Raw genomic sequence first — 17,431 nt, 5'->3', positions numbered from 1 at the left:
CTATGCTGTACCATCTGTCCGCTGTGGATGTATGCAGCGTCGAAACCGCAGCATTTACCGACGGTGGGAACATACCCTAATGGATCCTCCTCTCCCACCTGTACCCGAATTTCTATGGGTGCTTGAAAAACTAAAGAGCAAGCACACTCACCAATTTACAGCGCTCCCAAAGAAAGGAAGAGAGCCGCGCATGCACGCTCAACGCGACCCTGAAAGCGCGCAACGGGATTTGTTCTCGGAATACAAGAGGGTGAAATTATCCAGCACTTATGGCCTCTTGGGTCGGCATGTCAAATGTCCCAAATATGTCAACCCCTTTAAGTGCTGGGGGCCAAAGATATATGGCTTTAGGTCATTAGTTCTTTCATTACCTACATCAAAAATTATTTGTATCATCAGAGAAATTATACTATTGAAAACACATAACGAACAAATTGCGAAAGCAGAAATGTGATTCAATAATGGCCATAATTTCTTAAACAGTTTTATAATATTTCTACAATCAAATTTTAAAGGGAATCCTTCACCAGGTTTTTGCTGCCCAATCCAAGAGCATCATAAAGTAGGGACAGAGATCCAGATTCCAGTGCTGGGTCCCTTACTGAACTGCTTTAATAAAACACATCTGAGGCTCTGCTAGTCTTCTCAATTATTACAGTACCTGTTGCAATGTAAACCTCAATATTCGTGACTTCCAGCTATTCAAGGCTCCCGACCCACAAATTAGCAGCTTTCTGCCTGTGCACAGTTTTGACAAAGTTGTCAATCAGTGGTCTAGGCAGGGTTTTACCGAACACATCACTGGGAAGATTAGCTGATCTGCAGCATGAAACCCGGTAAGTGACTAAGTGCTGGAATCAGGGTCTCTGTCCTCATTTCAGGATTGGGAAGCATAAACCTGTAGAAAAATGCCTTTTAATTTTTTATTTGTAATGGGCTGATGTGTAGCAATTATGGAATGAGTTGTTTGCCTTTATTTTTTTTTTGCGGAGTAAAGTAAGGGATAATTTTGTTTTGTGCCCTGCAAGTGAACTCCATGTCACCATTCCAGATCACGGCACAATATTCTTTTAATCACAACCAAATTTTTTATATCTCATGGCTTTTAGATATGGTTTTCTTTTATGGTTCATGAGTTCTAACCAAGTTTGCGGACTTCCGTACGGCATAGTTATGCCTAGTTAGGAAGGAATAAAGGAAATTAGGATGGTTTGCTTGCATACAGAAGTTACGGTCTGTAATGTCAGCCAAAATACTTAATTTTGTGAATGCAGCAAATTTGAACCATTTCCCTGATGTGGAAAAATGAAGGCTATAAAGATCCCTAGAAAAAAAAAAAAATAAAAAAAAAAAAAAAAATAATATCACAAAAATCTACCCAATTATGCTCTTTATAAACATCTCATCTTGGCTATATAGGTTGCTTAGAGTTGAGAAGATTGGCAGGACCCTTGTCCAGCAGCCACATCAGTAGACCAGAGAACTGCAAACCTCCTCCTAAAAATCAGGAGATGCTCCAGAGATGCCGCAGGTAGTAGGAGGTCCACAGTGCTCTGATGCGGCCACTCAATCAGGGTCACAAGAATGTTTTTTCTTAACTCCAAAAATGTTATCCATGAAATCATTGGTGGTGTATCATTAAGGATCTACCACCAGTGTCCACTTGGCAGATATTTGACCATGGGGAACCGCATCTCTTTCTTGTGTTATGTCAGTCTGGCTTTTCCTAGCATGCAGATTTATTTATTTATTTTTAGGATATGGTGGCACTTCCTGTTATTTTTTGCTTAAATGGCCGCCACGGTAAAACAACTAAAGCGAACTACCAAATTTTGAAGACCAATTTTCTATTATATGATCAATATTATTCAAGTGAAAATTTTTGTAGTTTTATTGCAAATATTAAAGGGGTTGTCCAGCCTTAGGCTACAAGTCTGCAGACACAATGTGACTTCAGACTTGCGAATTTTCACATCGAGTACACTACGTGCCGTGAGGATTCCTCGGCACTGTCCGCGGGCAGTCATTATCTCAAGCATGTCATTTGCATGCTTCCGGCCGTATTCCAACTAGACTTGCTCAAAAACATACGGTCACATGACAACTAGACATACGCGAGTCCGAGCTGCCATGTGACCGCATGTATGCAAATCACATTCTTGTGATCACGCAGCGGCTGCTCCCACCACCAGCACCACAGAAACCTTACGGCGCACGCAATGTAAAGTCCTGCAGCCTGAGGCAAGACATCCCCTTTAAATTTAACATGATTATTTACTAGAACAGGCCTTGCTACCAGACGACCCAGAGGTCCTTTCAAGGAATCCAACCCATAGATAGAATGCTAGGGAACAGAGGGGCCCCTGTATGTAGTCTGCACTATAGGGGCTACTACCTTCTATGACGTCCATATGCCCCAATAGGATATACGGGTAGTGGTTGTTCCCTGTTCCTATCAGGCATTTCTGAAGAGTTCTCTGATAAACAGAGATATCAAGAACTTAGTAGCACATTTGAGATTTGCTAAAAATCAAAGAAAACCCTCAACGTAACTGTGCAGCACGCTTACCTCCTTCCACACTGGATTAAGTTCACTGTCTATGAACTTGGTTTTCTTTTTCTCCCCTGTAAGGAAAAGAAGAGATGAACGCATGAAAAAGAGTGCACAGCGTATACTATGGGACAATATGCAGCTATAGTTAATTTGGTATATTTTATCCTCCAGGAAGGCGGACCCTCGATGTCCCACATTAGTCAAGCAGATGGAACTAGTAGATTCAATGCGGTGGTGTTCTAGTGATCAGTAAAAAAGGATTGCATCACAAAAAAAAAAAATTCATGCGTGTTGCGTGAGGGTACAAGGTAAGGGAGGCTGCCCTTATGGGGAACTACACTCGAAAACTTTACACATTCACCTTTCAACACCACCCTGAAAAATGTATGGAGATACAATCTTCAAAGAAAAATTGAAGAGATTTCCCAGGAAAAATAGTTTCCTAAATCAGTTGACCAATATAGTTGTATTAGCCCATGTTCCCCCAATTCACGGCTAACCATGCTATTCCTGGTCCTGCCACCAGAAGATAGAGGCACCTCGACTAATACAATTTAAAGCCGATTTGTTTCATTTACTAGATGAGAAAAATCAGTTGCAGAACCTTGGTATAGAGTTGGTGCATTGGTAATCCATAGTCGCTAGACAGAAGCCCTGCGTGATGATGCGCTGGGCCTACTAATTAGAAGAGGACCTGGCCAGGCCGACGGGTAGGAGGAGGTTTGGTCTTGCCCTGACAGTCACAGACCACTGACAAGGTCACAAGAGCAGAGTCCTGGGAATCCATGTACTTAACTGTAATATTTTTATATTTGTGAACATTAGAGGAAAGTATATATTCCATACTAGGCGACTTCTAGGGTGGTAATTTTTTTTGCCCCTTATATCTCATCCATTTATCCAGAACACGTATCTCAACTTCTTTCATTGTATATGACACTGGGCTCAAGCATCTCCGGCAGTCCCATAGAGAATGAATGAATGAATGAATGAATGAAATTAAGTGGAGCAGCACATGATTTATAAAGCAGGAGAACCCTCATTCAGCCCTAAGTTATTTACAAATAATAAAAAAAAAAAAATTAAAACTTGGTCCTAAATCTTTAACGAGGCAGTAGGATTTCTCACTGCAAACTATTTATATGTATGCAATTCTTTCAAAGAAAAGTCCATCAATACCTTTACAGGGTCAGTCCATTCCTCTGTTACTAAGAAATTAGTATGGATATGCAAATAAAGAGCAATGGGAGATCTGTGAAGCCTCTGTCACTCCAGCTCTAATCTCCCTCCAGTGCCACCTCCCACTGCTTGACTGGCGGCTCCTTTGCCTGAAGTCACACAACAAACGTGTCGTTAGCCAAACAAGAGGATGTGGCGCTAGATGGGGAACAGAGCTGGAGCGACTGAGGCTTCAGATCTACCATAGTCCTTCTGACTCATTGGCAGATCAATTCAAACACTGGATTTCTCAGTAACAGAGCAACGGACTGCGTTTTCCCTGAAGTGTCACATAATAATAATAATAATAATAATAATAATAATAATAATAATAATAATAATACCACCATAAATAATACCACCATATATAAAAACAAACAGTGGTGGATACCGAAAAAAATACACCGGTAACTTCTTTTAGTCGCTTCACAGCCAGATGCTGTGTCACTGCTGAACCTTTTGGAACTGGTGCATTTCTTAAGTCCAAATGCGGAGTGCACCGGGCATTAGACACCACACAACGTACACAGCTATGGAAATTGTGACCACAATGCTGAACACAAGGGGAAAAACAAAAAAATAGAACATTTTTGCAATACACTGTGACTAATAAGCCATACAAGCAGTGATTGTACGGCACGTATGAATCACTACAAAGCACAGGAAATCCACAGAAGGAAATATTGATAATTGCTCCATCTTGATCCAGCGTGTAGGTCGATGCTGCCAAAGGATTCCTTACAAAAGGAACCTCTGTGCAAAGCCATTGTTCTAACAATAACCAATAGGGAAGTGGAGGTTCCTCTGTCTCTTGGCAAGGAGGCCATAGAGGAATACACAGTCACACAAAAATCTGTATCGTGTATCTAAATGTCATTTTTATGATTTCCAGGATTCCTGGAATTGAAATGGATTTATCAGCTATTGGCCAAATACTTTCCATGAAATCTATAAGTTCAAGTACCGTAATTCATACAAAAGACCTGATTAAAGGGAGTCTGCTGCCTGTACTTGCTATGAAGAATCATGCTGAGCGCTCGGTGCACCCTTGGTGTGGCCAAACGTTTCGGCACACGCTCTCACCTAATCATTTTCCATCCATCTCCACTCTATGGCATTAGTAAAGCTAAGCCAGGAAGAAGAGGCCCGAGATTGGTGGATAGAAATGTCAAAGGATATTTTTGTTTTGTCGGATCGCACTTGGATGATAAAATACGGCCATGGGCACCAGCCCCAAGGAGGATTGTTCTACTAGGAAAATTTGCGTTTTTCCAACTATTCAAAATCTGAAGTTGTACAACCATGTATCCAAAAGGCATAAAAAACACGAAAAAGGGATTACTTAAGGCCTTAGAAACATTCATGATCCACTAAGAGAAGCGTTGTCTGTGTAATCCATTGGGATTTCAGTAATGTTTCACAGAATGTAGAATGGTCATTTAACCGGAAATGTCTGTGTAACGCAAACTTATGAACCCTCCCAGGACACGGGAATGGCGGTCAAGTATGCAATATGCATACTCCCGGGCAGAACAACTCTAATGGGCGTGGACTCACTTACTACACTTATTGAGAGAGGCTGGGAGTATGTATAATGGCATAACTAGACCTCCGCTGCTGGCAAAGACACCTGCGAACCCTCGCAGCGCACAGTGCGTGCACTAGGAGAATTCACAAGTCTGCGTCACACAAAAAGGCGATAGGAAGCAGCCGATTTAGGGTATGTGCACACGTTGTCGATTTGCTGTGGATCCGCAAGTGATTTACAGTACAATGCTAATCTATGAGAAAAAAAAAAAAAAAACTGCTGGGCACATGCTGCGGAATAATCCGCATGGAAACGCTGCGGTTTTGAATCTGCAGCATGTCAATTCTTTGTGCGGATTCCGCAGCGTTTTTACACCCATTCCATTATAGGAATCCGCAGGTGTAAAAAACGCAGGCGAAATCCGCAATAAGTCTGCATAAAAACACAGATTTTTGACTTGCGGATTCTGCCAAAAAAAGCAGATTCTGCGCAGAAAATTTCGCACACGAATCCACCACGCGTGCACGTACCTTAGACTGCACAGTTATCACGAAAAGTGGAAAGGTCATTCAGGATATTCGTGCAGTCTAAGCTGATCCTTCATGTGATCTTGTGGAGTCCGTGCCTTGATTGGCTGGAATGGCTTTAGTAGCATGAGGAGGACTACACAACATTAGTGGTTTTAATGTTATGGCTAATCAGGGAGTGTGGTTGGCTGAGTACAAAGATGATCTATTTAGGTTGTAAAAACAGGTTTCCCCTCATGACACAATAAATATTAACCTACGAAGATGGCAAGTACAGCGCAATACTAGGAAACACTGTGTACACAAGGGAGGGAAACGCGGCTGAATTGTCCAATGAATAAACAGAAGATGAAAGGACGACTCTTCGTTAGGCAAATACTTGGCTGCGGAGAATGTGGGAATATGAGGCCCGAGCCAGCCCTATGGAAAACCACGAAGCCGGCATGGTCCGCCTCGCCTCCTCTGAGTCACTGGGAGTACCTACGTAGTTTATCGGACTTCATTTTAGATTTTTCATCTTGCAGAACTGTCAATCTTTCCGTTACAATCAGTGTGCAGCTGGGAAAAATTCTTCTAATAAATAAAATAAAGCAGAAAGCCCAAAATAGAATCACAGGTCGTAGGCAAAATGTGCCCCCCTGGGATGGGAGACCCCGGCTGTCCAGGTTCAAGGAAGTTTCATTTCCAGATGATCAAATAATTATTTTGAAACCACCAATCACATGAACTTGTGCGGGTGGTAAGGAAACAATACTATGGGGATCGCGGGGCCAATTCAATGGAGCACTTCAGAAATTAGGGACATAGGACGATGTGACCGCCAGCGTTCCCTTAGGCATAATTATACTCAGGTTTATGTCCATCTACAGTAATCCGCTGTGCTCCCATTCTTTCCATTTCATTAACATGTTTGCCGGTCCTGTGATTTCCATATTTCCACGACTCTACTTCTTGCCGTTACAATTTCAATGTTGAGCAATGTGTATCTACAGCATGAAGGCAGAAGCACAATATATACAAAAATACGCACAGAACAACATGCCGAGATTTGTGACTCAAGGTGTAGTTACACAGGTACAATTCTCCATGCCCATAGGATATAAAACAGGTTGTGAGCCGGGCCAACACCCAGACTAGCACTGAGACAGTCATGTATGAGCTCAGTTACCGCAGGTACATACCAGACTTGTTTGTGGAAACTACTGGCGGGCCCTTACCTGGGACGGGATGGGCTTTATGTGCTGCAGAAAATCCAACACTTCATAAGTAGTTGCACGATTATACATTAACAGGAGAGGTTGAAGTGCCGCTGAGGTCATCAAAGCCTTTTTGAGCACGGCATTATAAAATGTAGAAACATATATGTACGTTTGTAGAGTGGACGGAATTACGGTTGTAATGTCAGGCGGTGATGATGTAAGGCAATGAAATGGGCTGGGGGGGGGGGGGGGGTGATGTGCAAGGCAATTAAATGGGTCAAGTCGAGGCGCGAGTCCGGTTCAAAACATTATCAACCTGCAGATTTAACATGTTTTTTTTTCTTCAAGTAACAGGTTCCCTTTAAGGTTCCAGCAGGCAGACTTCTAGAGCCTCTCCTTGAATGAAGTAGAGTTGCGCATGCGCAAGCTCTGTCATTCATGGTCAATGGTACTGCCAGAAATAGCAGAGCTCTGAAATCCGCTTTTTTTCAGCAGACCCATAGACAATGAATGGAGCAGAGGAAGAGCTGTGCACCTCTACTTCAGCACAGTGGCTCAGTGGTTAGCTCTGCAGCCTTGCAGCGCTGGGGTCATGGGTTCAAATCCCACCAAGGACAACATCTGCAAGGAGTTTGTATGTTCTCCCCATGTTTGCGTGGGGTTCTCCGGTTTCCTCCCACATTCCAAACATACTGATAGGGACTCTACATTGTGAGCCCCATCGGGGACAGCAGTGATGATGTCTGTAAAGCGATGCGAAATTAATGGCGCGATATAAATGAGTAAAATAAATAAATACAAGCCAGGGCCCAGTAATTCTTGGGATTACTGGGGATCAGAGCAATTTTGAAACACCTCTTAAAAAAAATAAATAAAACAATAATAATATTAATTAACAAGCACTGGAAAATTAGATTTCTGTATCATCACCTATTTCCTGAGCGCTAGCTTCTCTGTCAGGAACTAATAAACCTCTACAACTGAAATGTAAAGCGTTGCCAAACCCCTCGGGGCGATAGGCTGTGGGTAATATTATTGGAAGAGCTTGTTACACAGTAGAAGGACAGGACTACCGTGTGTACGCGAGAACGATACCAGACGGCATTGGTTGATATAATGTACATGATTAGGTGTTTTAGACACTTTTTTTTTTTATACTTACAAAACATGGGGGCAAGACCTCACCAAAAGGGGCTGTGGCTTTTGGAGAAGTAGAGCAGCCTGAAATTTAACAAAAAAATTTTGCCAAAATTTGGGCACAAATTGTTGGTGCAAAGTAATCTAAACGATGACTGGATATCCTATTGATACATTTAGTGCATCTTTTGTCATGATTGTTTGGGGTCCCAGTGATTACTAGGCCATCATCTATCATCCAATAACTTCTAATATTGGTACAAGCCCATTAGGGGATTAGAAATAAAATTCTTTGGATATGATTTTTTCTATCAAAAGATAAAGATCAGTTTTTAAGGCTTTAATCATAGAATGGTAGAGTTGGAAGGGACCTCCTGGGCCATCTGGTCCAACCCCCTGCTCAAAGCAGGATTCACTAAATCATCCCAGACGGATGTCTGTCCAGACTCTGTTTGAAGACTTCTATTGAAGGAGAACTCACCACTTCTCGTGGCAGCTTGTTCCACTCATTCCACTAATTCCATCTTTACCAAAACGTTAGGTCGTAACTAAAGCTCCAACATGTTACGTAAACCCTTCCCTTACACACATATGGAAGCCATTTTCAGTTTCTCGGATATCACCGTGTGTGAATATAGCCAAATTCTAGGAAGAACAATTAAAGTTTAAAGGGAAAGCAGACATTCTCTCTGCAGTGTTAGCTGCATAGGAAATGGATATGAATGACAGGGCGCCATCAAGATATGTACTACAATTAGGACCTGAGCTAATCACAGAAGGCCTCATAGTTGTGTAGAAGAAATCCCCTTGAAATCCCAAATTATAAAAATAAAGTAACTTTGAAAGTGGACTAAAATATATTCATTTAACAACTATTTTTCAGTCTACAGCTCCATTGCAGATCTTTATGTCTCCATGGCAACAGACTACAAAACATTGTGTAGTCAGTATAAAAAAAAATAAAGAAAACTGCTCGCGGTTATGGACCTTCTCTTTAAGGCAGTACTTCTACAGGTGAAATTCCCCGAGTCTTGGTCATGTCGTGACTTAGTTAAAAAAAAAAAAATTATATATAATAAAATAATAATAATAAAAACAATAATAATAAACATTGGCAGAGATTTAGCTATGTCTGAACAGGACGTGAAGAAGAGTATAATAATGTAAGGATAATGAGGGCTAATACAAGGCTGGACAGGTCTGATATCAGATTAACTGGTATAATGAACGTGGTAGCAAACAAGGTGGAGAGCAGGTCCAAAAAACACAAAGCTTCTATCACACTGCTTTTACTTTTTTTTCATCCATGACAAATGTGATGGATCTGTTTTAAGCAAAGATCAATAAAAAAAAAAAAAAATTTTTAAAAAAGGAAAAAAAAAAAAATAAATATGTGAATCGTAATGGGTCCTTTGATTTTCCATTTAACCTTTACTGGTTAGGATTGTGCTGCGACAGACTCCCTTCTAGGCTACAAGAAGCCCAGCAGATCAGAACCTTCTTCTAGTGGATGGTTTTGGCGCATTCAGTTTTCTAGCACTAGTTTCAATTTTGCTGAATAGCAAAATTCTTCCATGCAGCGTGGCGTCGTGATTAGCACTGCAGTCTTGCAGCGCTGGGGTCCAGAGTTCAAATCCCCCGACCTCCACCATCCGCAAGGAGCTTGCATGTTCTACCTGTGTTTCCTCCCACAATTCTAAGATGTACTGATGGGGAAATCTAGATTGTGAGCCCCAGTGGGGACAGTGATGATAACGTATGTAAAGCACTGTGGAATATGATGGCGCTATATAGACAGAGCATAAAAATAAAATTTTCATAATTAAACATTTTAAATACACTTTGCCTTGGCTGTTCTATAGTTATTGAAAAAGAAAAAAAAAAAAAAAAAAAAAGGAGGTCCAAGGTATATACTTACAGGATAGGCAATATTGGGGGTCCGAAAAATAGATAACAGAGCACTGTATTTGGCTATGGGAGTACCACAAAAATAGAAGGGAGCACTAGAGGCCCCATGAGTCATTAAAACGGGAAGACGGAGGACTTCCATTATGATGAATGGTGTTGGTCCCAGGAGTTAGCCCTCCACCATTCAGATATCAGTGCAGATTTTGAGTCAACTCCTTTAAGTACTTGGATATGTTTCCTGAAACTACATCTCTAATAAGGAGCACGTATGGTGCAGAATAAGGTTTCCTAGAATACTCTGTGTGGTTCCTTGTCCACTAGATATCTGAAACTCAACATGGACAAAACAGAATTCATCATCTTTCCCCCATCTCACGTGACCCCCCCTACGAACCTATCAATTACAGTAAATGACTGCCCACTCTCCCCAGTCCCACAAGCCCGCTGCCTCGGAGTAATCCTTGATGCTGATCTCTCCTTCAAACCACATATCCAAACCCTTTCCACTTCCTGCCGACTTCAACTCAAAAATATTTCACGCATCCGTTCATTCCTCACCCAAGAATCTGCAAAAACCCTAGTCCATGCCCTCATCATCTCTCGCCTTGACTACTGCAACCTCATGCTCTGCGGCCTCCCCTCAAACACTCTCGCACCCCTCCAATCTATTCTAAACTCTGCTGCCCGACTAATCCACCTGTCCCCCCGCTATTCCCCAGCTTCTCCCCTCTGTCAATCCCTTCACTGGCTCCCAATTGCCCAGAGACTCCATTACAAAACCCTAACCATGACATACAAAGCCATCCACAACTTGTCTCCTCCATACATCTGTGACCTCGTCTCCCGGTACTTTCCTGCACGCAACCTCCGATCCTCACAAGATCTCCTTCTCTACTCCCCTCTTATCTCCTCTTCCCACAATCGCATACAAGATTTCTCTCGCGCATCACCCCTACTCTGGAACTCTCTACCACAACATATCAGACTCTCACCTACCATCGAAACCTTCAAAAAGAGCCTGAAGACCCACCTCTTCCGACAAGCCTATAACCTGCAGTAACCACCGATCGACCAAACCGCTGCACGACCAGCTCTACCCTCGCCTACTGTATTATCACCCATCCCTTGAAGATTGTGAGCCCTCGCGGGCAGGGTCCTCTCTCCTCCTGTACCAGTTATGACTTGTATTGTTTAAGATTATTGTACTTGTTTTTATGTATACCCCCCTCACATGTAAAGCGCCATGGAATAAATGGCGCTATAACAATAAATAATAATAATAATAATAATTCAACAAAAACCATAGTGAAATTTCACATCGGACCCCCTGATAGGTGGAATAAGCGTTGGAAAAGACAAAGAGCGTGGGCAAGAAACCATCAGCGCTCTATACACAGCGCACCAACGCCAAGTATCCACAGAAAAGGATTATCCACCTCCGCAATGACGGGAAACACCAGAAACACAGATATAACACTGAAGCAAAAGTCATATGCACGATTACACTGCAGATCAGAGCTGTACAGACGTTACATAAAAACCTCACAAAAAAGTGAGAAAAATATCACTTTTTATTCCTTTCATAACCAAAATATTCTGCGTCAGTGAGCAATGATTGTGAACTCCACATCACAGGGGTTGATGACAATCTATATTTCCGGTCACTGACTCCTACATGACGCCAATTACCCAATCAGCCTGTTTATCGAGCGAGGTAGGAAACCAGAAAACCCATATGCAAACAAAAGGAGAATATACAACCTGCTTGTAGATGTAACCTGGTCATATATAGCCGCAAAGGCCGCACTACAGGCGTGTTCTCCCCCAGATGGGCAACTTCAAGTCTGTGGGCCCCAATACAAATATCCAAAAAGGACCCCCCAACTATCACTGAATTTTAATCTTATTTGTTTTCTCATCTGGGCCAAGAGGGGCCTTTTGGGCACCCTAGGGTACAGGTGCGACAAACCCCGAGTGTCTTCGGTGTGCTCGAAAAACATGTTCGAGTCCCCGCGGCTGCATGTCTCGCAGATGTCTGAAAGTCGCAACATAGGCAATCCTTGTATAACAAACAGGGAATCCCTGCATGCGTTGCGACTGTGGACCATTCGCGGGGTCTCGAACATATTTTTCCCGAGCACGTCGAAAACACTTGGTTAGCTCTCGAGCATGCTAAGATAACACCTAATCCAGGCACGTTTGCTCATCACTATTCATTTACTCATCTGCAGCCAAGCTTTTGCCTCAAGTTTCACATTCATCCGTACTAAAATAATTACAGTGAAAATTGTTGAAACAACCACCCAAAAATGCATTATAAAGCGATCTATGGGACTTTCTTAAAAGGACAAGGCCATATCTGCCAAATGGCTGAAACGAGGCAGAGTTCATTGTAAACCCTGGCCCAAATGTGCTTGTTCCCAGGAGCAGTGGGCCAGGATTGGAGTGGGGCTTAAACATGCCTCCAGGCTCTGGGTACCATATCCCTGTAAAAAAATAGAATTTAAAATAAAAAATTGTTATTCTCACCTTCCGCCGTCCCGTGCAGCTTTCTCGCCTCTCTCCACGCTCCCAGTCCCAGTAATCCTTTGCGACAATTACCGCGATGATGTCCGTTCTCGCGGGATCACGACGTCGCATGAATGACCGCGAGACTTCGCGATCCCTCGAGAACGGACGTCATCGCTCGCAAAGGCTTACTGGGACCGGGAGCGTGGAGAGAGGCGGGAAAGCTGCACGGGACGGCGGAAGGTGAGAATAACAATATTTTTTATTTTAAATTCTATTTTTTACAGGGGTATGGTACCCAAAGCCCAGAGGACAGTCTCCTCTCCTCCGGACCGTGGGTACCATCCACAATTGTTCTGCTTACTTTTCGCATGGTGTGCACAGCCACATGTGGAAAGTAAGCAGAACAATGCATTCCTATGGGTGCGGGATCGCCACGATTCTGCGAAATTAATGAGCATGCTGCGTTTACCGCAAAGTGATTCCGCCGCGGTAAAAACCACAGCATTAAGGAATCCCATAGGAATGTATGAGATGCTTATTTTTTGCGTTTTCACGGTTAAAACCACCGCGGAAATGTGAAAAAGCCACCACGTGTGAACTTAGCCTTAGTCACACTGCGGGGCTGGGAATCTCAGGCATGCGCAGTAGTTATCTGCGGCTCTCCGACTCCGTGAAATCCCTCCGCCTCTTTCCTACATTGCAGCGACATCGGTGGATTCTTCAGCTTCTCCCACCGATGATGCCGCAATGTAGGAAAGAGGCGGAGGGATTTCACGGAGTCGGAGAGCCGCAGATAACTACTGCGCATGCCTGAGATTCTCAGCCCCGCGGAGTGACTAAACCATAAGCGTCCACACAGGCGCAATAGGAAAGCCAGGAAGTCATGAGAGAGGACAGGCAGCGGTAACTGCGCATGCCCAAGAATAAACAGGACAGCGCAGGCGCCAGAATATGAATGGAGGCGGAGCAAACAACACAGGAATACATGAGTGACGGATGTGAGGTGTCTGTCAAATATCAGGTATGTCTGACCAATTTTATGAACGATTATTTCAGCGGCGGAAGGTACCCTAAATAAAAGAGCCACCTCGACAGAATGCAGCATTAGTGCTGCACAAGGTGGCTCTTTTACTTAAAAACGCTTGGGGGGAGACAGGGTCCCTTTAAGTGATTTTTCAGGCTTTTTCAACTGGATCTAACAAAAAAAAATATATATAAGTAAAAAACCCCTGTTGCACATTCAAATACCATGCAAGTGACAGGGTATGTTTTTCCCCCAAATCCCAATACAATATCTTCATGCAAATTTGTCATCGCGGCAAAAAAAAAATTAAAAAAAAAAAATTATATATATATATCACGCTGCTTAGTTTTACTAATTTTGCATGGAAAAGGTGCAGATGATCACCGCTAGAGCCACGTTCACACGCTCAGTAGTTTACCTCAGTATTTGGGCAGTTTTTTTTACCTCAGTATTTGTAAGCCAAAACCAGGAGTGGAATAATCTGAGGTCAAGTATAATAAATACAGAAACGGTGACACGTTTCCATCACCCACTACTGGTTATGGCTTACAAATATGGAGGAAAAAAAACTGACCAAATACTGACTGTGTGAACGAGGCCTTCGTAACAATGGCACTGCTTATGTGGATTCGCTGCACAGATCCGAGGGACATCTTTACCTATCGTGCTGGAGCGGATCAGCAGCCTCTCAGGTTGTCTGACCTGAGGATGATGGCCTCCCCCACCGTCCTGCCCGCTTTGCATCCGCTATCATTATGGCTGTGTGATATTACTACTTCAGCTTCTGGAAGTCGAGAACACAACCTATAACTATAGGTTACACAGCTGCCACCCGCAGCCTCATGGATACGCCACATTTTCAGTTCCTAACATTTCAGGAGCAAGATATGGAGATTGTAGAGTTAGGACAGCTGAAGACATCACACAAGGAGGGCTCTCCGCCGAGAGCCACAGCCATGTAAATGCAAGAAAAGCAATGATTCAACAGAAAATAATGCAGGATGTAGCGCCTGCCAGACACAGCTTAGATTTCTACATATAAGGGAGGGGGATGACGTTTCAGGCCTTTCAATGAGCGCACAGGCCAAAAGGCCTCCACCACACATTTCTATGACCCTTAGGTCAATTCTCCCACCCCTTGTTTATGCTCCTATGGATAAAGGTTTTCACCACCCAAAAGGAATAGGACCAACCAGCTCTGGGCCTGTTCTCTCCATGAGCCCCATCTACCGTAAAGGGAATCGGTCAGTTGTAATTGAGAGTAGCATGATGTAGGAAGAGAGACCCTGATTCCAGTGATGTGTCACCAGCCTGTGTGAGGATAAAATCAGTGCTTTATCAGCAGGAGATCACTAAAGGACCAGGTGTCTTGTGCCACCTAGTCCAACCACACCCCCTCTACTGATTAGCAGCTATCACTATACAGTGCACACAGAAAGCTGCTAATCATACACAGCTCAGCATTTAGAGCACTGCTAGATCTGCAGCAGAGCAAACAGGGATTGTATTACAACTGCTGCATCGGGTAGACTAAGGGACATATCGTTGGAATCTGGAAACTCTGCCCCCACATCAAACTGTTTTCAGATTGGGTAGGAAAAGTCCGGTGACAGATTTCCTTTAATGGTGTTGTCAAGAATTAGAAAAGCATGGCCGATTTCTTCCAAAGTCTACAGGATCTGTGTCGCATTGCAGCTCAGTCTCATGTTCTTCAAAGGAGCTAAACTGCAATACCACCTGTAGACAGGCGTGGTGGGGTTCTTTTTGTAAATACCGGAGACCCCCCTTTAGGCTGGAGCTATGCGGAAACTTGTGGCAAATCTCAGACAAGTTGCCCCAGACCAACAACATCTGTGCAACTTGATGTTGCTGGATTGTTTTTAGAGCTTAAAAAAAAAAAAAAAAGGCCAAATTGCAGGGAAGTCGCAGCCACATGACTTCCATTGATGTATACGGCACAGAGTTGTGTGTGACGTGACCGTCGCAGTTCGCACTGGAACACCATAGGTAATCATTAGACGCAATGATTCAATGTGAAACCACGATCTCAATGTCGCCCAACACACGACGCTGTGTAGCTCCAGCCTTAGGCCTCGTTCACACATTCAGTATGTTACCTCAGTAATTTGTCAGCCAAAATCAGGAGTGGAACAATCAGATTAAAAGTATAATAGGAACACGTCACCACCTCTGGATTTATTATCACCCACTCCTGGTTTTGGCTTACAAATACTGTGTGTGAACAAGGCCTTCTTACTCCGGCACAAAAGACAGCTCAGTTGATGCCATGAGATTACTTAAAAAAAATATATATATATAATAGAAAACAAATACTGTTATTTCCCTAAAAGAACAACAGTCATAGAAATGCGGAATATTCACGGCTTTATAAAATGGAGCGTCAAACCTACAGTTTACATTAAGGGTGCTTCTCCACTACCTGGACACCCCTTTTTATAGCAAGTACGGTACTCACCCTTGGAAAAAAAAAACAAATAAACACACACACACACACCCCCTCTATACTCACCCCCCGTACCAGCACTGTCAGTGTTATGCCACATGAGCCATTCGTCCACTGATTGACATGCCAGTCAATGTGGCATAATACCATGCGAGTCCCCGGGAGACCTGGTGCGGACTTTGCTGGAACGGCGCCAATGCAGGACATGAACATAGGCAGTTATTTTATAGGGAGGGGAGTACTTATTTTAGAAAGGGATTGTCGAGGTACTGGACAACCCCTTTAAATTAACGGTTCCATCTACTGCAGGTGCAATGCCTGTGGTGAAGTGAACAAAAGGAAGCAACAGTTCCTGTGGTGCTGACGGAATGCTGATGAAGAGGAACTATTCACTCAAACAGAGTGGCTGGCGATTGACAGAGGAGATTTTGGACAGTCCCAGTACATATTGGGCTGGCATGTGCACCATATTAAGTTTCACTATGCTTTTCTACCCGTTTGTGAGAATGTTCAAGCACACTTCGATCTGGCTTCATATGTTAGCGTTTGTGTGTGCTCCCCCATAGACCATATTCCATGGGAGTGCCGACACATCAAAAAACAAAAGTAATGGAAACGAAAATATAAATGGCAGCTGAGAAAAACAAGCGCAAAAAGAGAAACCAAGGGACCAAAAATGGATGAAATATGGTGCTTTTTGCCCCCCCAGATTTAACCACTTACCTTTTTTATATTAGCGACGTGAGCCAACAGAAGCAACTAACCCACCACCACCCACAGTTACAACCAAACCCCTGACCTCGCCTATAAGCCCCCACAGTTCTGCAGCCCCCGGTCCTGAGGACTCAGAACAGTCTGCAGCCAGTGTAACATGAGCCGCACCACAGATCAGGCCCAGATGTGTTTCTTCCTTGTCCTGGATCAAAGATTCCTTCCAGACCCGGCTTTTTTTTCCCCTTGTAAAAAAATATGGCAGAAAGGTGTCAAAACAAAAAAGACTTACTGGGCGCCATGTAATAGCGATCATATGTACACAATGGCGGTATCAGTGTCCAGACCAGGAGAGCTGCCATACTAAAAGGGGCACGGTATCCTTTTTAGATTTGGACTTTTGGGGCAGCCAGACAAGTTGCTTAGAGAACAGGATACTTGGGGTATGTTGGCCTGCGTGGACGCGCTTCAGTCCAACAATCAATATGACACCATCACCGATAACATTCGGTTTAATAGTAGAAAGTCATGAGGGAGACCACACACACAAGAGATAGTAGGTCACCAGAAGGAACCACAGCAATCATTCTATTAAGGGTCATAGGGTTAAAAGTCTGCAGATTGCAGCCAGACACATAAGGCCTCATTCA

General features: G+C 43.4%; 1 protein-coding gene across 6 annotated transcripts in view; it reads right to left on the bottom strand.

Moving 5' to 3' along the window:
- MYOF (myoferlin) overlaps positions 1-17,431 on the bottom strand; it is a 195,795-nt gene that overhangs the window by 176,860 nt on the left and 1,504 nt on the right. For all 6 annotated transcript variants that reach the window (XM_073555843.1, XM_073555844.1, XM_073555846.1 and 3 more), the window contains exon 2: positions 2,570-2,625. In XM_073555843.1, coding sequence (XP_073411944.1) covers positions 2,570-2,625 — 56 coding nt within the window. The remainder of the gene's footprint in view (positions 1-2,569; positions 2,626-17,431) is intronic.

The sequence above is a fragment of the Dendrobates tinctorius genome, unplaced genomic scaffold, assembly GCF_039654945.1.
Source record: "Dendrobates tinctorius isolate UK_male_01 unplaced genomic scaffold, ASM3965494v1 ptg000230l, whole genome shotgun sequence".
Taxonomy (NCBI): Eukaryota; Metazoa; Chordata; class Amphibia; order Anura; family Dendrobatidae; genus Dendrobates; species Dendrobates tinctorius.
The sequence above is the reverse complement of the archived record's forward strand: the minus strand, read 5'-3'. Positions and strand labels throughout refer to the sequence as shown.